The sequence below is a fragment of the Callithrix jacchus genome, chromosome 9, assembly GCF_049354715.1.
Source record: "Callithrix jacchus isolate 240 chromosome 9, calJac240_pri, whole genome shotgun sequence".
Lineage (NCBI taxonomy): Eukaryota > Metazoa > Chordata > Mammalia > Primates > Cebidae > Callithrix > Callithrix jacchus.
Window position 1 is genome coordinate 104,425,615 of NC_133510.1, and position 27,385 is coordinate 104,452,999.

The 27,385-nt window shown below is 37.1% G+C and overlaps 1 protein-coding gene across 1 annotated transcript in view; it reads left to right on the top strand.

The window, feature by feature from the left end:
* Positions 1 to 27,385, top strand: part of UTP20 (UTP20 small subunit processome component) — a 111,120-nt gene that overhangs the window by 49,572 nt on the left and 34,163 nt on the right. Inside the window, exons 28-43 of the mRNA XM_002752906.7 lie at positions 4,334 to 4,477; positions 5,635 to 5,714; positions 9,252 to 9,478; positions 10,180 to 10,324; positions 12,229 to 12,316; positions 13,797 to 13,940; positions 14,140 to 14,190; positions 14,294 to 14,446; positions 15,961 to 16,116; positions 16,825 to 16,965; positions 17,413 to 17,550; positions 22,607 to 22,746; positions 22,996 to 23,078; positions 25,044 to 25,330; positions 26,418 to 26,557; positions 26,775 to 26,931. Of these exons, the coding sequence (XP_002752952.3) occupies positions 4,334 to 4,477; positions 5,635 to 5,714; positions 9,252 to 9,478; positions 10,180 to 10,324; positions 12,229 to 12,316; positions 13,797 to 13,940; positions 14,140 to 14,190; positions 14,294 to 14,446; positions 15,961 to 16,116; positions 16,825 to 16,965; positions 17,413 to 17,550; positions 22,607 to 22,746; positions 22,996 to 23,078; positions 25,044 to 25,330; positions 26,418 to 26,557; positions 26,775 to 26,931 (2,274 nt within the window). The remainder of the gene's footprint in view (positions 1 to 4,333; positions 4,478 to 5,634; positions 5,715 to 9,251; positions 9,479 to 10,179; positions 10,325 to 12,228; positions 12,317 to 13,796; positions 13,941 to 14,139; positions 14,191 to 14,293; positions 14,447 to 15,960; positions 16,117 to 16,824; positions 16,966 to 17,412; positions 17,551 to 22,606; positions 22,747 to 22,995; positions 23,079 to 25,043; positions 25,331 to 26,417; positions 26,558 to 26,774; positions 26,932 to 27,385) is intronic.

Genomic DNA, 27,385 nt, shown 5'->3' on the forward strand with positions numbered 1-27,385 from the left:
AATGTTTACCTACAATAAGTGTGGTGTTTTGGATAAATACAAGTTACAAGATGGGGCAAAGCAAACCAGCTGGCCAACTGCCAAAAGGTGTTCAGGAAGTGTTTTCTAATTATATTCAAAACTATTTATGTTTTGTTGAAATAGATCTGTGGACATGAGTGTACTCTTTGGAGTTTAGGGAAATAGTTCATAATGTCTTACAGATTGAAGGCTTTTGGGAGAAAAATGCAACTTGAAGCAGAGCTCCAGACTCAGATTTCTGCTGTTGACTCTCAGTTAATTCCAAATAGGCACAGTTTTAATTTGGCCAAAATTTATTTCATTTGATTTCTAGATATGCCTAGTGAACTACCTATCAAAAACGATCATGATAAGTGAAAACTGCCAAAATTTTAGGCTGCTGGTTTGAGCTATGCATGGATGTGAATCTGCTTTAGGAATGAAATAATATTCTCTGATAACCAAGATGCAGAGATTTAGAACGTTTCTTCCATTTTGGTAGGGACCATTTTGTTTTTCTTGTTCTTTCATTCATTCCTTCAACAAATGTTAATTGAGCCCCTACTATGTGTCAGGCACTGTACTAAGCACTGGGAACAGTCAACAAAGCACACAGACATTTATGTTCATTTATTTGTTCATTAAGTACTACTGTGTGCCAGTCATTGTGTCAGGCAGGGAGTGAGACATGTGAAGACTCAGTATATGGGGAGAAAAAGTATAAATAAATATACACATAATTAGAATAATGTCAGAGGGAAGTACATTCTGAGAGGAAAATACAATGAGGAGACCCTTCTGCAGGTCCCTGAGGCTCATTCTCTGTGTGGCTGTTGTTGAGATTCACTTGGGACGGCTAGCAAAATATTAGGGAAAGTTATAGATTAGTCTCTAACCTTTGGAAGGCTGAAAGGTTTTACTGGGACAGGCCGAAGCTGGCTGATCCATTATGTTAGGGAAAAGATAGAGACGATAAAGACTTTCCCAGTTTAAATCTGTTTACCTCACATCCCTTTGTCTCTACTCTGTTTACTCATGTAAACTTTGTGCTGGATGGTCCTCTCAGGGGGAGTTGAAAGGGGAATTACCTGGTAATAGTGTTTACTCTGGGCTCAAAACCTAAGGTTTTTATCATTGGTAAACTGCTTTTTTAACCATGTTAATTATGCACAAGCATGTTGACTTAGAACCTCTGTTACGAATAAATGTGTGGATCTTGATCCCTGGGTGGGAGTAGTTTTGACATGTTGTAAGAGTCACCTAAGGTGAGGATGAAGAGATAGGTCGTGCAGCCTCTATAGGACATCGTAGGCTATGACGAGAGGGTGAATTTACTTCTAAGGATAATGGAAATTGCTGAAAGGCTTGAAGCAGGTGAGTGATAAGGTAGTGTTTTAAAAATAACAGTTTAGGTTGCATTGTGGAAAAGGGGCTGTGGGAGGCCAAGAATGGATGCAGAAAAGTCTTAGAAAGGTCTTTCTCTGTTATGTGAGAGTGTAATAAGGGCCATGGGAGGAATTAGGTGAGAATCTGTTTATGCCTTGTAGCAAGTGATAGTGACTTTATCTGTATATAGATATATTAAACTGTGAAAGGTTTGCAGTCTTATAAAGCCTGTGTAGTTCCTTCACATTTTTGGTTGGCTTAGAAGTTACTTAGCAATGCAGCCTCACTCCCAAGTCAATAATGAGTAACTCAGAGGATTAGTTATATAATTTCACAGTTCATTCATTAATGAGATGCTAAGCTTGTTGACAGATATGAACTTTCTTATATTTTCTTTTGAAATTCTTGAACCCATCCAAAGAATTCCTTAAAGTGAATTATTGCACAGTAGTTTTGCTTAAGTAAGTTTAAGTTCTACAATTATGTGCTTGAGCCCAGTTATATATTTACTTTTCTGTGTCTTCAGGGCATTGATTAGCATTTAAAGATACTTGAAAATTGTTGGTTTGGGGGAGTTTTTGTACATTTTAACACCAGTGTAACTTATAAAAATACACAAACTCAATCATAATGACAGTTCCTCTAGGAATTAAAGTCTACAATTGCTGGTTTTCAAGGTTTTTCCTCTAGTTTATTCAACTTTTATTGAGTAAATTGGGCAGCTAGCACTTTAGTTACAGAAATGAATAGAATATACAGATTCTACCCAATAGGAAGGGTGGAGATGGGTGGGGAGTGTCTGTTTGACATCATGTTTGCAATTGTGAGTTTCATATTTGCTCCAGATACCATGTTTTTTCAAATATCAGAGTTAATTTTTTATCTTTCACCAAACTTGATGCAGCTGATGAAAATATTGCTAGCAGAATTGAAGCAGAGCAGAATGACTTGTAACTACATCACCTTGTGCTTGCTTACCTGTCATTTCCTTTGTAACTTGTATAATGAGATAATTAGCTATGATAAGTAATTTTCCTATTATTTTTCCTCATGTTACCTTGGCCATAAGACTTGATATTCACTGTATGAAAGCATTTGTATTGTATTTATAAATTGCAAAGTGGCTTTTAGGTTTTGACATAGGTAATTAAGATGCTATATAAAAAAAATTATCACTTGTATGTCTAAAGCCCACAGTTTACTACTAATCAAGTGAGAAAACAATTAGGGGTTGAATCTTCTCCCATTTATTTTATTTTATTTTATTTAACATTCTGTGCTAGGGAAAAATCCTTCTGAGGTCCTTGTCTCTCCCCTGCTTGGCCTAAAGCTCTTCGTTCTTTAGTATCCAGTAGAAATCTGCCTATTTCATGAAGCTCTATCCTTCTGAAATTTGTAGTAATTTCTCCTATTGAAATATCTTTGGGATTTTCAGTCTCTCACATACACTCAGTAAATTTGCCTTTACTAAGATTTTCAGTCGAATTGGGGTCAGGACCGTGGCTGGCATGCCACTAAAGCCATTAGTAGGGACTCAATAAATTGTTCTTCTCTGTGCCTGAACAAATTGTCTGCATATTTGTGATTTTATAACTCCCAGGGAAGGAGATACCAGTGGAAATAGCAATATTTATTATTTTAAAGGTTTGCTTTTATTTCACACTCATTCCAGCCTCTATGCCTCTAAATAGACAAATCCTTTTTCTTTCTAAATTGCATTTTTCCTTCAACTATGTATGTTGAGATCTTCCTATCCCTTGATTCAGTCACCTCATCCTCTTGCTGTACAAAAAGTATTTCACTGTATGAAAAGATCATAAATTCCTTAACTAGTTCCATAGGCTAATTTTAACAAGAATAATTTATAACTTCTAGTCTTAAAAAAAGTAAAATATAAGTATGAAAATAAATAGAAAAATGGCTTTTATTTGAAATGAAGATTTAATTTTTTCCTCCTACTATAAGCTATTATCATGGGGGGGGAAAAAAAGTTGTCTGGGTGCGGTGGTTCATGCCTGTAATCCCAGCACTTTGGGAGGCTGAGGAGGGCTAATTACAAGATCAGGAGATCAAGACCATCCTGGGCAACATGGTGAAACCCCCTCTACTAAAATATAAAAATTAGCTAGTTGTGGTGGCACGTGCCTGTAATTCCAGCTACTCGGGAGGATAAGGCAAGAGAATCGCTTGAACCTGGGAGGTGGAGGTTGTAGTAAGCCGAGATCACGCCACTGCACTCCAGCCTGGCAACAGAGCTAGACTCCATCTCAAAAAGAAAAAAAAAAGTTCTGCTTTGTTTAGAATGTTCTGTTTGTGGGAAGAAATCAGGACTTTACTTAAATAAGAAAGTAAAACAATGTAGAATGCAAAACAACTATTCCAGTTCTAATAGTGTTTTTTCTTAAGGATAACTAATGTGACTACAAGGTGTGATATTATTATTATTTTTTTTTTTTTTTGAGACGGAGTTTTGCTCTTGTTACCCAGGCTGGAGTGCAATGGCGCGATCTTGACTCACTGCAACCTCTGCCCCCTGGGTTCAGGCAATTCTCCTGCCTCAGCCTCCTGAATAGCTGGGATTACAGGCACACGCCACCATGCCCAGCTAATTTTTTGTAATTTTTAGTAGAGACGGGGTTTCATCATGTTGACCAGGATGGTCTCGATCTGTTGACCTCGTGATCCACCCTCCTCGGCCTCCCAAAGTGCTAGAGCCACCACGCCCGGCAAGGTGTGATATTGTTTTAAGACTCTGCTTTCTTTTCTTGTTCAGTGAGAAAAGTAAGACAGTTGGCTCGGTTGGTGTTCCATGTGAATCAAGTCAACAGATTTAGTAACAGGATTTCCAGTTTGATTCTTAGCCACTGAGCAAGAGTTCCTCTTTGAGGAATCAAGAATAAAAATGATATATATGTATTTTTTTAAATAGAAGATCTTTGTTTTACAGATACAGCTGAGATTTATTAATCCATTGAAAAATTTAAGACGTCTGGGAATCAAAATGGTAACTGATATCTTTTTGGATTGGGAATCATATCAGTTTAGAACAGAAGAAATTGATGCTGTGTTTCATGGTGCAGTTTGGCCCCAGGTAAACCTCGATTTCTGCATCTGCCTTTATACCTGTGCTTTTTCCTTTATTACTAACTTATCAACATAGCTACCACCCAGACATGAATGCATACCCTGATCTTTTCTTTTACATTGAGCCCTTCTTTCTGGAAGTTTTTAGAACACTTTTCTTTGCCTTCACTCCCATCTAAAACTCAAGAGTTAGTTTCTGTTATACCATGGCATTTACACTTAAGATTCAATTGAATATGAATGTATCTCTTAAGCAACTGTTAACATAACCTTTTTTTCTTTTTTTGAGACAGAGTCTCGCTCTGTCGCTCAGGCAGGAGTCCAATGGCGCAATCTTGGCTCACTGCAACCTCCACCTCCCAGGTTCAAGGGATTCTCCTGCCTCAGCCTCCTAAGTAACTGGGATTACAGACATGCACCACCACACCCGGCTAATTTTTGTATTTTTAGTAGGGATGGAATTTTGCCATGTTGGCTGGGCTGGTCTTGAACTCCTGACCTTAGGCAATCCGCCCACCTTGGCCTCCAAAAGTGCTAGGACTGCGCCCGGCCTGTACCATGACTTTTATAGCACCTCACATAGCCTTGCCTCTGGCTTTTGACAAGCATGAGGGAAAATATGCAGGTGTTTTTTATTACATACTTCCTTTTTTGATTTCTCTGGTTGTAACCCCTTAGAGATGATAACTGGTGTAGGTATAGACTGTAGGAGAGATTTGATTTTTAAGAAATGTTTCAGCTGGGCATGGTTGCTCACACCTGTAATCCTAGCACTTTGGGAGGCCAAGGTGGGTGGATCACCTCAGGTCAGGAGTTCAAGACTAGCCGGGCCATCATTTTGAAACCCCATCTTTACAAAAAAAGAAAGAAAGAAAAGAAATGTTTCTAGGTACTTGAGGTCTCAGTCATTTCTGACACTCTGAAACCTAAAATACCAGTTCCTTTTAAGTGTCTAGTACTTCCATGCATCACCTTTGCCATTTTTCCTATGCAGATGTTCTTTTGGATCGCTTTATACTTTTTCTCATTCTGTCATTTGGATACTAATCTCTGTCCCTTGTCATTTTCATCCTCTGCTGTGATTTCTTTGCCTGTTAGTTATTTGTGGTTTTTCTACAGTTCGGTATGTGTATTTGGTATTCTGTTTTTTACTTCGTCTCCTAGATCAGCAGGCTTGGATCTGAGAGTCAGTATTCTCCCACTCCTCTGCTGAAACTGATTAGTGTCTGGAGCAGAAATGCAAGGTATAATCTTTGTTTTTTCCTGCTTTATAAAGGGCAGTTTTTTAGAGGAATCTGGTTAAAGCAGTCCAGGGACTATAATAATGTAATTTATAATCTTTCCATACAGTCAACTACTTTAGGTATAGCTAAAGAGAATGGGGCAGCTGAGTAAAAGCAAGGAAAGATCTCAAAATACATAGTTTAAAAAAAATACGGCTATGCACAGTGGCTCTTTCCTGTAATACCAGCACGTTTGGGGGCAGAGGCAGGGTTGCTTGACCTTAGGAGTATGAGACCAGTCTGGGCAACATATGAGACCTTGTCTCTACTGAAAGTCAAAAAAATTGGCTGGGCATGTGGTACACGCCTGTAGTTCCAGCTACTTGGAGGCTGAGGTGGGAGGATTGCTTGAGCCCACAAAGTCATGGCTACAAGGAGCCATGACCATGCCACTGCATTCTAGCCTGGGTGAAAGTGAGACCCTGTCTCAAAAAAAAGATAAATTGCTTGACAGTATATATAGCATGATCCAGGAGTGTGTCTGTGTGTGTTAATATGAAATTAAATGCAAGCTGTCTAGAAGGACACGTGAAAACTGCTAACGATGTGACGGTAGCATGTGGAGGTTTGGGTGGACCAGAGCAGGGAGAGGAGACTTCATAATACATCCTTTGGACAATTTGAATTTTTTATAATAATTTAAAGGAAAAATAGGTAAAATGACATCTTACAAAGTATTGAAAATTTTAGAGTATGTATTACAGCTCAACCCAATACATTTTTTGTGATTTTTACAGTTTGATTGAAACTTGAAAATTATAAATATTAGAATTGATAGAGATGTTCTTACAATATATGTAATAATTATGTCAGCAGTTTGATTTGGCCTGGCAAAGGGAGAAACAGAATGTGAAACACACCAGCTAGTTATATCATCACATAAATATTATCATTTTCTGCATGCTTGCTTAAAAATAAACACAGGTTTGTAATTGGCATTCTATGTCTTTTTCCCAGTTCCCTCTGAAAATGAGGAAAACCTCACAAGCTTTCTCAATTTTCTAGCCCATTGTCTTCTTTGTGGAACTCCACCTAAATGTGTATTCAGCTTTCATGGTCAGAGAAGGTTTTATTATTGATTCAGTGATGTTAATATCTTAGTCTTCATTTCTACAAAACTGGAATCATACTGTATAACTGGCTTTTGATTTTGTTTTTTTTCATTAATCATTAGATCATTAACATTTCTTCATGTTATTAGTCTTCAAAAATAAACAAAAAACCTTGACATTGTCTTCCTCAGAAAAACTTGTTTATTTTACTAATAATAAATTCTCTGCATTTATTCCCCAATTTGACACAGCAATTTTATGTCCTTATCATTAGACATTTGTAAGCAACACTTCGTAGGCATACCTGAGAAATGTTGTATAGTTTTGTCATTTCTATGCAAAAGCCATGAAGGACTTTCATCCAAGAAGACTTTTACAATACAGACTCATATTTATATTAGTTGGGTCTTTATTCAAGGTATTGAGCCACATGTTGGGTGCCACTTCATTCTCTTCTGCAATTTCTCATTATTTGGTTGGGGAAATAGAAGCATAGCCATGGAAGAGTTAGGCAGCAGAACCTCTTTTTCCCTTTTATACTTAACACTTATCTGAAAGAAATCTCCGGAAGGGTTGACTTCCCTTGGAATCCACATGGCAATAGATATGCATATGAAGTTGTATGTGGAAGAATTAATGAATGAGTATTTCAGAACCTTTTTGACGGGAATGTTACTTTTTAATAAAAAATATAGTTAGATTTTGCCGTGTAGTTGCAGTTTACATAATGTCAATCAGAAATTAAAACAGATTTTTCATCTAAAGAGAAGTCTAGCATTTTACTAGCTTATAAGTAAGTTTAACTTGTCTCAGAAATTAGGTGAACTTGGGACAACAAAAACTTACTAACTAGGGTGAGCACGTAGTTTTTTGTCCAAACTGAAAAACTCCTGCGGGTGAAAAGAGACGTAATAAATAGGTCAAAACAGCTGATGTAAGCTGGGACTTCCAAGGCCCCTCTCTCAGCTGCTGTGGTTCTAGTCACCACAGCCCCAGCATAGCACAGTCTCTTCTTCCTTCATGCTCTTTCCAGCTCAGTGAGGCCCTGTCATCACATGCTGCCTTTGTTGTATTTGTCTATCTTCATAACTTACTATCTACAGCTTTTTCAGGGCAAAGACTGTTTCTCATTTATTACTCCACAGAGGGTTACACGTCTTAATCCATGTGTGATTGATAGTCATTGCATGTTGTGATTGGAATTGCTGATTGAGCCATACCTGTTAGCATGTAGCATGCCCATTGTACTGTGGCAGCAAGTTATGTTGGTCAAGGGAAAACAGTTTGGTCACTGGGAAGTTGCATTGTGTTTGATTGAGCTCTTGCTAGGACTTTACTTGCAGTTTAAAGCAGTTCGCTTCCCTTTTCTGCTAGAAAAAGTTTAAGACAACAAAACAACTTAGTGGTTAAGAGCACAGTCTTGGAAGCCACACTAACCTAGCTTCAAATCCTAGCACCATGGTGTGTTCTTTTGGTCAGCTTGGCCTCTGAGCCTCAGTTTTACCACCTGTAAAATGAAAATAATAACAGACCTACTTCATTGATAATAGAGATGATAATATAAAATGTCTTGTGTAGAGCCTGCCCGTACTATGCACAATATGTGTTGGACAAAAAGATATATGAATTGAACCTCATAGAATTCTGTTTGTCAATGCTAAGTATGTTAACGTTCTCAAGCTCTTTATTTTTCCAGTGATGATGAATTGATAAAGCCAAACTATCTAAATTGTTTCTGTTTGACCTTCTTACTAATTGTTAGGATTGCATTTCTGACTGAATCAACTGCTGGTTTACCCTTGGCTGGAAAGCCTTTGTCTCTCTGCCCTTGTTGGTGCATTTCCACTAGGAGGGATATTTATAACTTTCATGTGAGTCTTTCATTATTGAGGTTGGATTCATCCCCCTCTCCCAGCATTGAATGTTGCATATCCTAATCAACAAACTCTTGTTTGGTCTGTACTCCTAACTCCTACATTCTAGAATGTAGGGTTTTATGTGAGTGTATAAATATTCATCTTCTAGAAAGTTTATAATTGAAAAATAATCTGTTTTCAATAAGTCTCTTTTAGAAAGAGCTTAGAAATTAGAGTTAGATTATGATTCATATCTCATCTCTGTTACTTATTAGCTCAGTGGCTTTGGACAAATCTTTTTTTTCATCTGTAATATGGGGATAATGACACTACCACATAAAGAGGTTGTGAGAATGAAATAAGAAATACATATAAAGTGCCTAAGTAATATGTTTGTAAGGTCATACTTAAAATTATTATCCATTAAATTTTAGATTTTAAAGTAATACACCTTTTGAATAATCTTTTTTATGTTGATACACACATATGCATATACATTTGTTAAAGTCAGTGTGAAAATTCATATGGACATCTTTTTAGAAGTGAGCATATTGAAAATAAGATGATTACTACAACGTTTTTTCTTCCAGATATTTCCCTTTGCTGGCTAAACAGAAGCCTGGGCACCCGGAGTATGATATCCTGACGAATGTTTTTGCAATTCTCTCAGCAAAGAATCTTTCTGATGCCACAGCCAGTATTGTGATGGATATAGTTGATGACCTTCTTAACCTTCCAGATTTTGAGCCCACAGAAACAGTTTTGAACTTGCTGGTAACTGGATGCGTATACCCTGGCATAGCAGAAAACATAGGTGGTATGTATGCTGACAAAGCAGATAATTCTTAGACTTCTGATGTAGCAGTTATTTCCTCAGGAGAGAAAAATGATCAATACAATTTGACTCACTTGAGAGCTTATGCTCATAAGTTTCTTTTCCCTGGGAGCTAATGCTAATTTATATAAACTGAGTTTTCTTTGCAGTTATGACAATAGATTATTTACTCTCCACAAAGTCTCAACTATCCTCCAGGAAATTATGAAAATGATTTTTACTGTTATGTCACTATATTCTTACCATATTATCCCAAGTTACCCATTCTTCTTACCATATTATCCCTTACTATTACCAAAAAAATGGTTTAGATAAAGCCTCAGGGGTCTCTTAAATAAGTTCTTGATTTAGCTAGTAACATAGCTCTTTTTAATAAGAAGAAAGTTTTTGGCCGGGCACGGTAGCTCACACCTATAGTCCCAGCAGTTTGGGAGGCCAAGATGGGTGGATCACCTGAGGTCAGGAGTTCAAGACCAGCCTAACCAACATGGTGCAACCCCATCTCTAAAAATAATAATAAGAAGAAGAAATAAGAAAATAAGAAAAAAGAAAGTTATTTATTTGGAATCGAAATTTAACTGTTTATAATGGTTGAGTGCTTTGCTTGTCTGTCATGATGAAGTATTGTGTGATTATGCCTTAAGAGAGTTTAAAATCAAAACATTAATCACTATCTATTTCAGAGTCTATCACAATAGGAAGAAGATTAATTTTACCTCATATACCTGCAATTCTTCAGTATCTCAGCAAAACCACAATAAGCGCAGAAAAGGTGAAAAAGAAAAAGAACAGAGCACAAGTCAGTAAAGAGCTTGGCATTCTTTCAAAGTAAGTGATACATTGATACTTAAAAGACAACATTACCATCCTTGGTTTTAACTTTTTAAAAACATTATTATCTTGGCTGGGCATGGTGGCGCACGCCTGTAATCCCAGCACTTTGGGAGGCTGAGGTGAGCAGATCACCTGAGGTCAGGAGTTCGAGAGCAGCCTGGCCAACATGGCGAAACCCTGTCTCTACTAAAAATACAAACATTAGCTTGGCATGGTGGTGCGTGTCTGTAATCCCAGCTACTCAGGAAGCTGAGGAAGGAGAATCACTGGAACCTGGGTGGTGGTTGCAGTGAGTTGAGATCATGCCACTGCACTCCAGCCTGGACAACAAAGTGAAACTCTGTTTTAAAAAAGAAAAAATGTTATTTTGTTTTTCAAGTGTTTAAACCTGGTAATAAGAAGCTAAAACGTCTTTTAGTATTTTTTAAATCCCTTTACTTTAAAAAGTTAATGCAGAATTTCCTTTCTCTGCTGGAATACTTACTAGAAACTGTTTATGACATCTGCCTTTATTTAATACAATTAAAGGGAACAGATTTTTCAAGATCCTAAAGTAGACTAATAGATTTGTTTAGCCTTTGTGTATTTTGAGTTTTGTGGAATTACAGATTTTTACTTCTTAGTGTAATGATAAAAATAATTAACTTAAAAGAGCAGATTGTTCTGTTTTTTGAGTCAAGATCTCACAAGGGTTTTTAAGGAGTCTGTTTGACAGTAGATCTATGAGTGTATAATTGTGATCTTTGTAAAGGGAAAGTTTAGTAAACTTGAGTGCAAGAAACAATTCTGTCTTAAATTTTAAATTGACCATTTCAAGGCTTAGTTGTTAAAAATGTATTTTTCTGTTAGTTACAACAACATCAACAAAACATGATATGTAAGAAACTTCTAGAAACTTCTTTGCAATGCCTTTTTTTTTTTTTTTGGATGCAGTCTCGCTCTGGAGTGCCATCTCAGCTCACTGCAACCTCCACCTCACAGATTCAAGCAATTTTCATGCCTCAACTTCCCGAGTAGCTGGGACTACAGGTGCCTGCCACCACACCCAACTAGCTTTTTGTCTTTTTAGTGGAGACTGGGTTTCACCATGTTAGCCAGCATGTTCTCGAACTCCAGACCTCGTGATCTGCCCACCTCGGCCTCCCAAAGTGCTGGGATTATAGGCATGAGCCACCATGCCCGGCCTGCAGTGATTTTTTAATACTATTGGATTTCTAAGTTATGCATAATGGGAAATCATACTAAATACACTCATTAAATTCATCCCAGGCTATGTGGTAAGGGAAGGATGATAAGAGAAGATTAGGTACCAGAAAGACCAGAGTTTGAAAGACCTGCTGTACTTCTTCCTAGCTGTGAGATGTCAATTTCTGTGGGCCTCAGTTTTTCTCGGGGCAAAATGAGGCTGATGATTTCTATACTGCAGGGCTATTGTGGTTGTTAAATTGAAATACGGTACATAACTCTTAATTTAGCTAGTAACATAGCTATTTTTAATAAGAGAAAAGTTATTGGCCGGGTGCAGTGGCTCACGCCTGTAATCTGTGAGCCACCGCGCCTGGCACTTAAAAATGTTATTTCTGTGCAAAATAAAAAAATTACTAATTGCCAGATTATAGCATTGGAGTTCACTCCAGCCCACCTGTTCACTCTTACCCACACAATCAGATATTGCAAAAGAAATAGAATAGTAGCCATGAGCTTGATGTTGGACGGGAGTAAAATGGGCACAGCTAAATAACTAAACCTTTAAGTGTGCACACATGCTTAAAAGCTAGCTGTGTGTTGGAATGCTAAAACTGTGTCTTTAGTCACCGATGTTTTTCTGTGAAAAGTTTAACTTCCTAGAGAAATACTCTTGTATATATTCCTTACATATCCATTTTTTCCTTCTTTAGGATCAGCAAGTTTATGAAAGACAAAGAACAAAGTTCTGTACTCATTACACTTCTCCTTCCGTTCCTCCACCGTGGCAATATTGCTGAGGTACAAACTCATAGGACATTTACTTTGTCTTTACAGTGGCACTTTATCACTAGGTTTACTTGTGACCTGCAATTTTACTGGCTAGATTTTGAGATGCATTTGTCCCAAGGTAATTAAAATACTTTACATAGAAATAAAAACATTAGAAATAGAAGGAAAAGATTGGGACAGACATAGGACTGGGGGCAGGCAAGAAAGCAGAGACATCGTCATCTGCAACAACAAAGTGTTAGCCCCTTTATTTACCTTGTTTAGCCTCTGATTCATTTCAAGCATTTTTCTTTCTCTAACAAACCTAGAACCCAAGAAGTGCATTGTATAATCTTTTCTTTTCTTTCTTTTTTTTGAGACAGAGTTTCGCTCTTGTTTTCCAGGCTGGAGTGCAGTGGCACGATCTTGGCTCACTGTAACCATCTCCTGGGTTCAAGCGATTCTCCTGCCTCCTGAGTAGCTGGGATTACAGGTGCCTGCCACCATGCCCAGCAAAATTTTTTGTATTTGTATTTTAAATACAAACAGGGTTTCACCATGTTGGCCAGACTGGTCATGAACTCCTGACCTCAGGTGATCTGCCTGCCCCGGCCTCCCAAAGTGCTGGGATTACAGCCGTGAGCCACAGCGCCCAGCCACATTGTGTAATTAATCTTAATTGTAGATCACAGTGGCAACACGGAATAAAAATCAGACTTTTAATATTCAGAGACAGCTAAGTGTTTCTGATACGATTTTCAAACTTTAGTTCAGTCTTAATTAAGAGTCCTCCAGTGGCTCAGGCTCATTTGTCAGACCTCAGTAGTGATACTAAACATTTCTCACCACATAGTTGTTTATTTTAGAAGACCCCATATCTGTAAACAACCAGAAGTGTATACCGTTGGCCTTCTGTATTCACCTTTCCACATCTGTGGATTCAACCAACCGTGGATGAAAACATTTGGAGAAATAACAATATAATTATAAAAATAATACAAATTTTTAAAATACGGTATAACAACTACTTATATAGCATTTACATTGTATTGGGTATTCTAAGTAATCTAGAGGTGACTTAAAATATACAAAGGGTGTGTGAGGTTGATATGCAAATACTGTGCCATTTTATATAAGGGACTTAAACATCCTTGGAATTTGGTATCTTTTGGGGGTCCTGGAACCAGTCCCCCTTTGATACCAAGGGATGACAGTACTTCAGCAAGCTCATTTTCTTTTAACTTTTTTTGATTAGACAGTAGAAGAAATTATGTTTCAAACCTACATATATTGCTTATTAGAATTAAAGAAAGAAACTGGTTTGCACATTCTTGTGGGTTTTGTATTAAATTAAAAGGCTAAAAACTTTTAAAAGATGATAAAATAATTTTTCCAATTACTACTTTTACATCTTATTCATAATTATTTTCTGTGCTGTAATATATTGAAGTATAAGTTGAGCAGTTTATAACTTACTAAAATATGATTTCTCTTAATATTTCTTCTGAAGGATACAGAGGTTGATATCCTGGTGACAGCACAAAACTTGTTAAAGCATTGTGTGGACCCTCCAAGCTTCCTCAAGCCTATAGCAAAACTCTTCTCAGTTATTAAAAACAAATTGTCAAGAAAATTGCTTTGTACTGTTTTCGAGGTCTGTACTGTTCATTTTTACTCCAGTTCACCCTTTTTAAAAAAATTTAAGTATGAATTATAAATCATATTAGGGCTTTCTTCATGCCAGAAAGAATGTTTATATGTGAATTTGAGTGGGGACAGGGAGCTGAGGGGGATGAAGGAAGAAAAGATAAGGTTTTATTCACTGATAAATACACTGTTTTCTTTCCTTTTAGACTCTTTCTGATTTTGAGAATGGGTTAAAATATATTACTGATGTTGTCAAGGTAAGAAAGAAGGGTTTCTATTTGGCTTCAAAAGTATTACCATTTTTATTTACGTAAGATTTAGATGGCTTTATTTATATCATTTTGATGGCATTTCTTACAGCTTAACGCCTTTGATCAAAGACATCTTGATGATATCAACTTTGATGTTCGCTTTGAGACTTTCCAGACCATTGCCTCTTATATTAAAGAAATGCAAACCGTGGATATTAACTACCTAATTCCAGTTATGCATAATTGTTTCTATAATCTAGAGGTGGGTTATTACAGCAAAAATTTCTAAATTATTTTTTATTGTTTTGGTAATCCAACTGCCTAATACAGTGACCTAATTTTTAAATTTGTGTTTTGACGGGGGCAAGGGTTCTTAGGATCAAATTTCTTTTAGATGAATCTTTTGTCTGGCAAAAAAACTTATTCTCATGATTTGAAAGGCAAATATTGTGAATAAAATAATATGAAAGCATTTTGAAAAAAAAAAAACAAGAAAGTTATGTATTAGAATGGGGAAATCCATAGAGATTAAGTAAATTAGGTCACTAAGGGCTACAGAAAGGGAGGAATGGGGCGTGATTTCCAGTGAGTACAGGGTTTCTTTTGGGAGTGATGAAAATGTTTTGGAATTAGTGGTGATGGTCACACAACCTCACAACCTTCTGAATATACTAAAAACCACTGAATTGTACTTTTTCTTTCTTTCTTTCTTTTTGAGACAGGATCTCACTTCATGCAGGCTGGAGTGCAGTGATGTGATCTGAGTTCATTGCAGCCTCCACCTCCCGGGTTCAAGCAATTCTCCCACCTCAGCCTCCTGAGTAGTAGCTGGGATTACAGGGGCATGCCACCACATCCACCTAATTTTTGCATTTTAGCAGAGATGTGGTTTCACCATGATGGCTAGGCTAGTCTCCAACTCCTGACCTCAGGTGATCGCCCGTCTCAGCCTCCCAAAGTGCTAGGATTACAGGCATGAGCCACTGCATCTGGCCAAATTGCTAATTATTTGAAAGGGTGAATTTTGTGGTGTGTCAGTTATGTCCATTTTTAAACATGTAACTTATTAATTGAAAATTTTCCCTTTTTTATTGAAGTTATGAGAGAAATACAAAGTGTTTGGATTATATTAAGTGCTATGTTGCTGAACTGAATTAAAATCCAAAAATGTGGAAAATGAAACCTTTGATTATTATTAACCATGTAGTGGCATCAGTGATCTCTTTGTGGCATTTTATAGTTATTCGTCTAATGTTAAGGATTATATAATATATGAAAAAATAATTTCCCCATTTTATACTCATTCTTCATAATTATGCCAAAATTCAGCACAAAAAATTATAAGTCACTGCCTGGCTGGCTGATTCGTGGATACCTTCCCTGCACTCACTTTGACATTCTTCAAACACAAACTCTGGAGTAACTAACCAAAATTATACCAGCCAATTCTGTCATTTTCAGTAATGACCTGATACAGAATATTGAAAACTGGCTTTAGTGAACCTTTTAGGCTATCTGCTTTGGGAAGTAAAACTAATTAACAAGGACATTTCATAGTGCTGTCTGAAATTAAATGACACTTCTTGGAAAGTGTGTTTTTTCAGCTATTCTCTTAGCCCTACATTGTATTCTCCCTTAGGTATGAAGTATTTGTGGGAACCTGCTTAGTAGGGATTTTTACAAATGCAGTGACAGATTTGATAGATGCTTACACTGGGAAATAATATTCCATATTGTATTTATTATAGGGAATAATTTTTTTTCCCTTATTTGCAGTTAGGAGATATGTCTTTAAGTGATAATGCCAGCATGTGCCTGATGAGTATCATCAAAAAGCTAGCTGCCTTGAACGTCACAGAGAAAGATTATAGAGAAATCGTCCACCGTTCACTCCTGGAGAGATTGAGGAAAGGTTTGAAGAGCCAGACAGAGGTATATAACTTTGTCTTTTAAACATTACTGTCTGAGGCTGTATTTTGTTTTGTTTCCCCATGTTTCCTACTGTTGTATAAAAAAGTAGTCAGGCTTAGTGCATTTAATGAGAATACTTGATTGAGTAAATAGTCACCAGATTTTTAACAGGTTAGTGGGACTAGAAAGGAGAGCAGTCACTTTTTTTTTTTTTTTGAGACATGGTCTCGCTCTGTCGCCCAGGCTGGACTGCAGTGGTGCAATCTTGGGTCACTGCAACCTCCACCTCCCAGGTTCAAGTGATTCTCTTGCCTCAACCTCCTGAGTAGTTGGGATTGCAGACATGCACCACCACACCCAGCTAATTTTTGTATTTTTAGTAGAATTGGGGTTTCACCATGTTGGCCAGGCTGGTCTTGAACTCCTGACCTCAAGTGATCCACTTGCCTTGGCCTCCCAAAGTGCTGGGATTACATGTGTGAACCACCACACCTGGCCACCATTCACTTTTGATTTTATATAGCTGTCAGGTGTGGGTTTTTTTTTTTTTTTTTTTGAGACAAAGTCTCACTCTGTTCCCAAGCTCAAGCAATCCTGATTTTTCTTTTTTTTTTACAGTAAAAATATTTTACTTTTAAAAATTTTATATCTCTTTCTGTTTCCTCATATTATCTCAGAAGCAAATTCTTTTTAACATAAAATAGTTTTTTCTCTACTTCATATTTACAGAGTATTCAACAGGATTATACCACAATACTTTCCTGTTTAATTCAAACTTTTCCAAACCAACTGGAATTCAAAGACTTGGTACAGCTTACTCATTACCACGACCCAGAAATGGACTTCTTTGAGAACATGAAGCACATTCAGGTAGAAGACAGTTCTGCTTTTTCCTACCTATGAAATAAGCATACATATTTCAAACAGTTCTGCCTCATTTGGAAAGACATGTTTTAACTTTCCCAAAAGGTTTAAGCTTCTCTTTCCTTGGTCTTTATGATCATCATGGGGATTTGCATTAAGATGGTCATTTCCTGGATTCTGATTTCTTTGGTGGCATCAAAAAACCACAGTTAATAATAGTGTTGCTTTTCTCTGCCACTTCCTAAGAAGTATAAATGCTTTGGGCCCATTGTTAAACAAATGCTATGGATTATATCTCTGAAAGCAAATCAAGGCACAGGTGTTTACTCATGTAACACATGGACTGTGTATCACTCCTTTAATCTTTTCATGAAAAGAGAATATGATACCAAAATGGAGTGGGTTGTAGTTGAGATTGTTCAGTAACTAATTCATATTTCATGTAACTCATAGATTCACAGAAGAGCAAGAGCCTTGAAGAAACTGGCAAAACAACTAATGGAAGGCAAAGTTGTTCTGTCTTCTAAATCTCTTCAGAATTATATCATGCCTTATGCCATGACTCCAATTTTTGATGAGAAAATGCTCAAGGTAGGTCATTAGATCTAGAAACCAAGGACCTTCTTCCCATACCGTGACACACTTTGCCAAAATGTAGATGGAGTTGGTGGTGTTTATGTTGATGTCATCACTATAATTAGATGTTTAGAACAGTTTGAAAGCTCTTAGAACTGTGCCTGACACATAGTAAATTCTGTATAAATGGTGGCTGTTATCTGTATTTTCACTATTATTAGCTCACAAAGGCCAACCACAAAATATTCTTCCTCCTAGAAATTATCACATGATTAAAATTGCATACTTTTATTTTCATGTCAAAGGACTTAAATCTGGTTAATTCCCCTAGCCAGCAATCATTATTTTCCCAAATAACTTACAAGAAATGAAACAGTAGTTACCATTAACACTATACCAGTTACCAGGCGCTATTTCAAATGCTTCATTCTTACAAGTCAACCCTATGGACTAGGGTAGGGACTATTCTTCGACTACCATTTTACAGGAGAGTAATCTGAGAAGAGAGGCTATGTGACTTTTTCAAAGATGCCCAGAGTCAGAATTAATATTCAAACTTAGGGCTGTTTTAACCTTTATATTACACAGTGCCTAGAATGGTACCTCACACATAGTAAAGACTAGATAAGTAATTATTGGTTAAAAAGATTCATAGGTTGAGCACATGGCTCACATCTGTAATCTTAGCACTTTAGGAGGCCGAGGCAGGTGGATCACTTGAGGTCAGGAGTTTGAGACCAGCCTGGCCAATGTGGCAAAAACCCATCTGTACCAAAAACACAAAAATTAGCCAGGTGTGGTGGCACATGCCTGTAATCCCAGCTACACTGCAGGCTGAGGCAGGAGGATCATTTGAAACCAGAAGGTGGAGGCTGCCGTGAGCCGAGATCGAGCCACTGCACTCCAGCCTGGGTGACAGAGAGAGACTGTCTGGAAAAAAAAAAAAGATTAATGAAAGATGTTATTAATGGTCATAGAAAATCAAATCTAATTGTACTAATGTCAGGATTGATGACTTAAATTTATACTGTTGATTGCATAGCCTTATACAATAATAGGTTACCTCTATTGTTTCAGGATATTCAAAATGTTTAAAAGAATTATTGAAGTAGTTAAAAGATGGCTCCCTTTTATTCTAGTTTAGAAAGCTAGTAAGCACAACCCAACTGTTCGATACCATTGAAATACGAATGGCAAATAGATGGAAAAACAGAAATACTTAGCTTTGCTTGGTGTTCACATGGTAAAATGGAGTCTCACTCCGTTACCCAGGCTGGAGTGCAGGGGCATGATCTCGGCTCACTGTAACCTCCCAGTTCAAGTGATTCTCCTGCCTCAGCCTCTGAGTAGCTGGAATTACAGGTGTCCACTACCACGCCCAGCTAATTTTTATATTTTTAGTAGAGACAGGGTTTCGCCATGTTGGCCAGGCTGGTCTCGAACTCCTGACTTCAGGTGATCCACCCACCTTGGCCTCCCAAAGTGCTGGGATTACAGGCGTGAGCCACCACGCCCCTCTGTATATCCTTTTCTAGCCTTATAGTTTTAACCTAATTGTGACTTTACCTTTAAAGTTGGGTTCTTATTGGTAGCTTTTAACTGGGTCTTCCTTTTAACTGGTATTTAGACCGTTCACATTTGAAAATATTATTTGTAAGGTTGTGTTTAGATCTGAGTCTTGTTATTTTTCCATTTGACACATTTTTTTTTCTTTTTCTTTTTTCTGTTGGATTAATTGTACTTTTTTGATATTTTATTTTATCTCCATTGGCTTATTAATTGAGGGATTTTTGTCATAGGTTTTTGCCTCTCCATTCATTTTAAACCACACAGTACATTGTTCTCATTTTTGCTTTAAGTAGTCAATTATCTTTTAAGGAGCTCTTTGAAAATAAAAAAAAAAGGTCTTTTATATTTGCTTACATATTTATAGTTTTGGGTGTTCTTCATTTCTTTGTGAAGATCCAGGTTTTTCTTCTTTTAGTTATATTTTTTTAATTTCTTATTTATTTGTTGTGTCAGGAAACAAAGGAGGCTTTTTGTTGTTCTTTTGTTTTGTTCTGGGATGTGTGTGTGTGTGCGTGTGTGTGTGTGTGCGTGTGTGTGTGTGTGCGTGTGTGTGTGTTTTGGAAACAGGGTCTCCCTATGTTGCTTAACAACCCTCCCATCTCAGCCTCCAAAATACTGAGATTACAGGCATGAGCCACTGTGCCTGGCCTTCATTTTATATCTTACAAGAGGACTTCCTTTAAATTTGTAGTACAGGTCTACTAGTGATTCATTCTTGCAGCTTTTGTTTGTCTTTTCTTGTCTTTGTCTTTGCAAGATAATATAACTGGTTATAGAAGTCTAGATTGACAGGTTTATTCGTTGTTTTTTTTCCTTCCAGTATGTTAAAGATGGTGCTCAACTGTGTTCTGGTTTGTATTGTTTCCAAAGAGAAGTTATTCTTAACTTTGTTCCCCCGAATGTAATTGTAATATGTTTGGGGTTGTTTGTTTGTTTGGTTTGGTTCTGTTTTTTGTTTGCTGCTGTTGTTTGGCTTGGCCCTTGTAGAACAGTATCTGTGGATTTTTTCATAGAGGTTTTTCTTAATTGCTTTTAAAGATATATCTCTTTATCTTTGGTTTTAAGCCATTTGATTATGAGTGCTTAGTGTTGTTTCCTTTATGGTTCTTGTGCTTGAGTTCCTTGACCTTCTTGAGTATATAGATATGTAGTTTGCATCAAACTTGAATTTTTTTTTTTTTTTTTTTTTTTTTTGAGACAGAATTTCACTTGGTCACCCAGGCTGGAGTGCACTGGCACAATCTCAGCTCACTGCAACCTCTGCCTTCTGAGTTCAAGTGATTTTCCTACATCAACCTCTCTAGTAACGGACTACAAGCACATACCGCCAATCCTGGCTAATTTTCTATATTTTTTGGTAGAGACATGGTTTCACTATGTTTTCCAGGCTGGTCTTGAACTCTTGACCTCAAGTGATCCCCTCCCTGCACCATGGCCTGACAAAGTGTTGGGATTATAGGGTTGAGCCACCGTTCCCAGCCAAACTTGGAAATTTTCAAATATTATTTCTTTAAATATTTTGGGGTCCTATTCTTGCCTTTGGAGACCCCAGTGTACATTATTAGATCACTTGGAGATTATCCCATAACTCAGAGTTTTTGGTATTGTTTTGCTTTGTTTTTGTCATCTTTGTTTTTTCTGGGTTTCATTTTTCTGCTGCTCTGTCTTCAAGTTCACTAATCTTTTCTTCTGCATTGTCTAATCTGCTGTAAATCCCATCCAGTGTATCTTCCCTCTCAGAATTGTCTTTTTTATCTTTAGAAGTTCAATTTCATCTTTTTAAAATATCTTTCATGTCTCTCCTTAACAAGCTCATGCTTTCCTCTTACTTCTTTTATTTTTCTAAATATTAATTTTTAACCACTTATATCCATAGGAGAATTTTATAATTATTGCCAAGGCTACTAGAAAACTTGCAGAGTGTCTCACTCTGTCTCCCAGGCTGAAGTGCAGTGGTATGATCATAGCTCACTGCAGCTTCAAACTCCTGAACTCAAACTATCCTCACACCTCAGCCTCCCAAGTACCTGGGACTCCAGGTGTACACCACTGTACCTGGCTAATTTTTAACTTACTTTTTGTAGAGTTGGGGTTTCTTGCTTTGTTGGCCCAGACTGGTCTCGAGTGATCCTCCTGCGTTAGCCTCCCAAGTAGCCGGGACTACAGGCGAGCACCACCATACCAGGCTGTAATTTCTTATTAGGTGTCAGACATTATTAATTTTACCCTACTGGGTGTTGGGTGCATTTGGATGTCTTTAAGTATTCCTGAGAATTATTCTCAGATGCAGTTAGGTTACTTGTGAATAGTCTAATTTTTTGGAGTCTTGCTTTCAAGCTCTCTTAGGCAGAAGTAGCCTTTAGTCTAGGACTAATATAGCCCTGCTACTGAGACACTACCGTTCTAAGGACCTGAATACCAAATGCCCTGTGTAGCATGAGTTGTTTCACTCTGGCTGATAGGACTGTGAACTATTCTCAGCCTTATATGGTCTTTGATGATTGTTTTGCCTGTTCCCTTCTTTGGTCCCTTTCCTGTGTCTTCCTTATGCACACTTATGGCTTATTAAAAAGCTGAACTCAAAGGGCTTGCTCTCTGCAGCTTCCTTCCCTCTGTGCAGCTCTACTCTCTGGCGCTGTGCCTTGTGGACTGTAGCCTCAACCCTGTTCCCTAACTCAGGAAGACCACTGGGCACTTTTTGGACCTATCTTCTTGTGTTGCAACCTAACAGTTCTCTCCATACAGTAAATTGGGGCAATTACAAGCCTCACTTTATTTCTTTCCTTTCTTTAAGAGATCATTGTCCTGCAGTGATTGATATCCAAAATTTGGAAACTGTTGTTTCATATATTTTCCCTGCTTTTCTAGTTTAAGGTATAAAGGTAAATCCACTCTGTGTTTTTCATCGTGGCCTGGAAGAGATGTCTCTGAGGCAGTGTACTTTGTTTTTGTTTTTGTTTTTTGATAAAAGTTGCAGGGTACATGTGCACGATGTGCAGCTTTGTTACATAGGTAAACATGTGCCATGGTGGTTCGCTGCACCTATCAACCCATCACCTAGATATTAAGCCCAGCATACATTAGCTATTTTTCCTGATGATCTCCCTCACCTCAACCCCTACCGCACACAGTGTACTTTTGAGGGCTGAGTACCACAATGTATAGTGTTTGTCATTTGCCAGTTTTTCTACATTGAATTTATTTCATTCGCTTTCTGTAGTCTTGAACCCATTGGGGAGGTTTGAGTGGGAGAGTCAAAAATATGTTAATAGCCTTTAAAGGCTGATGTTATTCCTTTAAATTGAAAGCATGTTTTCTTAGGGTTGGAGGGAAAAATGAGTATAGTTTGGGCATTCTTTCTCTTCTATAATTACCAAGAATCTACTATTCTTTCTCTTCTATAATTACCAAGAACCTACTAAGTTTTTCAATATACCGAGTTAGCCTTGCATTTTAGTAGCAAATACTTGTTCTGCATTGATGCTCTCGATTTATTTTACAGCATGAAAATATAACCATTGCTGCCACAGAGGTTATTGGAGCCATTTGCAAACATCTCTCTTGGTCGTCATATATATATTACTTGAAACATTTTATTCATGTCTTACAAACAGGACAGATCAATCAAAAGCTGGGTGTCAGGTGTGTTCAAACTTATTATTTTTGTTTTATTTTTTAAATGTAACTTAAAAAATATTTTCTGAATTAGTCTTTCTGTAATCTCGATTTACTTCTACCTTGTATTAATAAGATCATGCTAATACTGATCAAAATTAAAAATACTAATAAAAAAAAATTTAATGTCTTATTAGTATTTAAATTCCCTCTCCTTCTGTAGTCCAATGATAGTAATAATCGAATGAATATTTCTGTGTACTTTTTTTTTAACAGTTTGCTAGTAATAGTGTTAGAAGCATTCCACTTTGACCACAAAACTCTTGAAGAACAAATGGGAAAAATTGAGAATGAAGAAAGTAAGTTTCTTAAACTTTCTTAAACTAGATTTTCGTCTTATTCTTGAATAGTTTATGATAATGAATTAAAGATGGCAAAATTCAACATACTCCCTTTGTCTGCTCCTACAGTTAATGAGTCAGGAGGGAGGCTAAAACAAATGGTTTAAGTATTCTTGGAAAACCTTATTTAACAAAAGAGAAGGCTAGTCTAAATTGTATTAGTGAAAAAAAAATGTGAGCTGTAGATTATTTATGTAGAAATCCAATTTTATCACCTTCTTATGTGAGAAGAGCATTACACAATGAATGCAAAGAAAGTGTAAGAAAAAAGTAATGAAAAATTAGAGCAGCAGGCCAGACATGGTGGCTCACGCCAGTAATCCCAGCACTTTGGGGGCCGAGGCAGGCAGATCACCTGAGGTCAGGAGTTTGAGACCACCCTGGCCAACAGGGTAAAACCCTGCGTCTACTAAAAATACAAAAATTAGCCAGGTGTTATGGCAGGTGCCTATAATCCCTGCTACTCGGGAAGCTGAGATAGAATCGCTTGAACCCATGATGTGGAGATTGCCGTTAGCTGAGATCGTGCCATTGCACTCAAGCCTGGGCAACAAAGAACAAAAGTCTGTCTCAAAAAAAAAAAATTAGAGGGGCAATTGATGAAAAACAAACTAGATACAATAGAAAAGATCAACAAAGCTAAAAATAAGTATTTGAAAAGATTGTAAACTGAGTCAGGGACCGTGGCTCACAGCTATAATCTCAGCTACTTGGAAAGCTAAGGCCGGAGGATCAGTGGCGTCCAGGAGTTGGCTGCAGTGAGCTATGATCATGATAGCACCACTACCTTCTAGCTTGGGTGACAGAGTGAGACCCTATGTCTAAAAAAAAATAAAAAATAAAAATAAATTAAAGATTATAAAATGGCAAATTCCTGACAAGATTTATCTGTAAAAATAGAAGACATAATAAACATTACTGGAAATTTAAAAGGGTCACAATTAAGTGAATATCTTTGTATTTATAAATTTGAATACTTGGCTGAGATGTACAAATTCTTAGAAAAATATAATACAAAAACTAACTTTAAAAGAAAATAGAAAATCCAGATAGATTTCTAACCATAAAGAAATTGAATCTACTGGGCACCATAGTTCATGCCTGTAATTCCAGCACTTTGGGAAGTCAAGGCACATGAGGCCGGGAGTTCGAGACCAGCCTTGTCAACATAGCAAAACCCCATCTTTACTAAATATACAAAAAATTAGCTAGGCGTGTGGCACACACCTGTCATCTCAGCTATTCAGGAGGCTGAGGCATGAGAATTGCTTGAACTCAGGAGGCAGAGGTTGCAGTAAGCTGAGATCACGCTACTGTACTGCAGCCTGGGTGACAGAACAAGACTCTGTCTCAAAAAAAAAAAGAAAGAAAGAAAGAAAAAAATAAAGAAGTTGAATCTGCAGTTAATCATCTGATGAAAACACCAGGCACAGTTTGTTTTATAGCTGACTTTTACCAAACATTCAAGGGCTAAATGTTTTAACCTATACCAGCTATTTCAGATAATTGGAAAAGGGGAAGCCCCACTAACTTGTAAATTATTGTGATCACATACCAGAAACTGACAAAGACTCTATGGGCAGTTGACTGTCATTAGGATTTTCACGATCATGAATGGAGGTACTTTATTTGGTTAAGACATTTTTGCCACCCCTCCCAGTGTGTTCCCCAATTACCCTGTACTTGCTCTTCTGTGTTCTTTTATAATTGGCAGTTTGTCTCTCATTAAACTGTAAACTGTGAGAAAGCAAAACCCATAGCCCTCTCATTTACAGCTCTGTCCTCAGCACTTACCTTGCCTGCCCACAGTTGCTGATTAGATTTCTTTACCAGAAGTTGGATGTTAGTGGGAAAAACTGTTTACCACAAATGTGTGGTTTCCTTATTTGATTTAAGGTGCCTTTTGTCGCTTATTAAACATAGATGCAGTTGAAGCAATTGAGTTACCAGAGCCTGAGGCCATGGAATTAGAGCATGTGAATGAGGAAGAGAAGGAAAATACATGCAAGAGTTTGTCAGACAGTGAACAACTGGGAACCCCTGATCCAGCTGAGTCTGGAGGGACATCAACCAAAGAATCCGAGTGTATCACAAAGCCTGTCTCTTTCCTTCCTCAAAACAAGGAAGAATTAGAGAGAACAATGAAAAATATCCAAGGAACCATAACTGGGGATATTCTACCCAGACTACATAAATGCCTTGCATCTACGGTAATAACCTTATTCGGGGTCTGGCAGGTCTGTGTGAATTTTGGTGTTGGTGGGGCCCTGTCAGACTGAGGCTCTTAGTGATTATTGATTGATTTCAGCTTTTAGATTTCCTTTTATCTCAACACTTCATAATTCACCTCTCTGCTTCTATCTCATCAACTTCAGGCTTACCCTGCTGCAACTAAGCAGTAACACTCCTTCTTTATGATTGTGATATGGTAGATAAATGCTTTTCTATCTCCAGAGTAGTTATTAAGAGACTCTCATGTCCCAAAAAAGGTTATTAAACGTTAGAATATGTTTCCCTTTTCTACTTTTTGATCAGTTCTGTACTATTCAAAATTCATCTTTCTCCTAGTTAACAGGGATACCATTTGGCAGTGAAGCCAGAGCCTTTCCTTTCTTCTCAAGGTGAAACATGGGTTGGCCAAATATGGCTCAGGGACTGAATCTAGCCTGTGGCCTGTTTTTATGTAGTTTTATTGGAACACAGTTACCCATTTGTTTACATAGTGTTTAGTACTGCCTTTTCATTACAATAGCAGGGTTGAGTAACTTCAACAGAGCCCATAAAGCTGTCCACAAAAAGTTTGCTAACTCCTGGTATAAAATATTGATTTATATTTTATATATTTGTAAATAAACCTTTATGTGAGGCCCTGTATTTATTATATACCAACAGTGTCACTGAAGCACTTGACAGTTCCAACTGACACACATTTTATATGAGTTTCCTATACTTCACAGCAGTCTTGAACCACATTGGTGAAAATCTGGCTTTATTTTTTTCTGATGGCTCCTTTGAAAAGTAGAACATTCTTACTTCTTACTTAAAAACATTCTTACTTAACTTCTGTTATTTTTATAATTTTTAGAGGGTTATCCTCAAATTAGAGATTTGGTTTGTTTTTAAATAAACTTAGAAATGGGCTGAAGATGTACAGAAAGAGCTGCTGTCTTTCTTTCCTTTCTTTTTTTTTTATGATCATCCTTCTAGAAAACTTGTCTTTCAAATGCAAGATGGCAGTGTTGGTAGATCACTGATCCATTTATTTTCATTTTAGTTTAACCTAAATTTTTCTTACAGACTAAAAGGGAAGAAGAACACAAGCTCATCAAGTCAAAGATTGTGAATGATGAGGAAGTGGTTCGAGTTCCATTAGCTTTTGCCATGGTTAAACTAATGCAGTCTCTTCCACAAGAAATTATGGAAGCTAATCTACCAAGGTATGTTTTGTAACGAATTAGAAGTTTAGTGAAACTCAAAAATGTGTTCTTTTCTTCGTTACTTTTGAATCTCTTTGGTCAAGAAGAGGAAAAGTACTATCATAACTTGGCTGTGGAACAGGGAAATTTGAGTTATGAGTAAGAGACAAAAGCATACTTATATGTTTAATTGGTTCTATTTATTTGATTAGTCATTTTTCAACTTCTCATTTTCTAGTATTTTGCTGAAAGTATGTGCCCTACTCAAGAACAGAGCACAAGAAATCAGAGACATTGCACGCAGCACTCTTGCGAAAATAATAGAGGATCTTGGTGTGCACTTCCTCCAATATGTTTTAAAAGAATTACAGACTACCCTTGTCCATGGATACCAGGTAAATTGCAGCTTGAACACTGCAAGTTATGGAACTCTGGGCCTGTTTTTAATAAATTTGATCCACTGAGACACCAAGCAATAATATTCAATAGTTTCTAATTAGTATTAAGGAAATCTGTTATTTAAATAGTTCCTGTATCAGATTTTTGAAAGATCCTTATAGGCCTGGGTTACATGCCTTATCTTTTTCTCTCAGATTACTTCATATCAAGTTTTGTGTTCTCTGAGTTATTTTAATATAATTATTTTTAAATGTGTATTAACCATATTATTGCTGGTGGGAACAATAATTTACATACACATTTGTTTAAGAGTTGAAATATAAAATGTAAGTTATAAAATAAGAGGCTGGGCACAGTGGCTTATGCCTGTACACCCAGCACTTTGGGAGGCCAAGGTGGGAGGATCACTTTAGACCAGGAGTTTAAGACCAGCCTAGGTAACATAGTGAG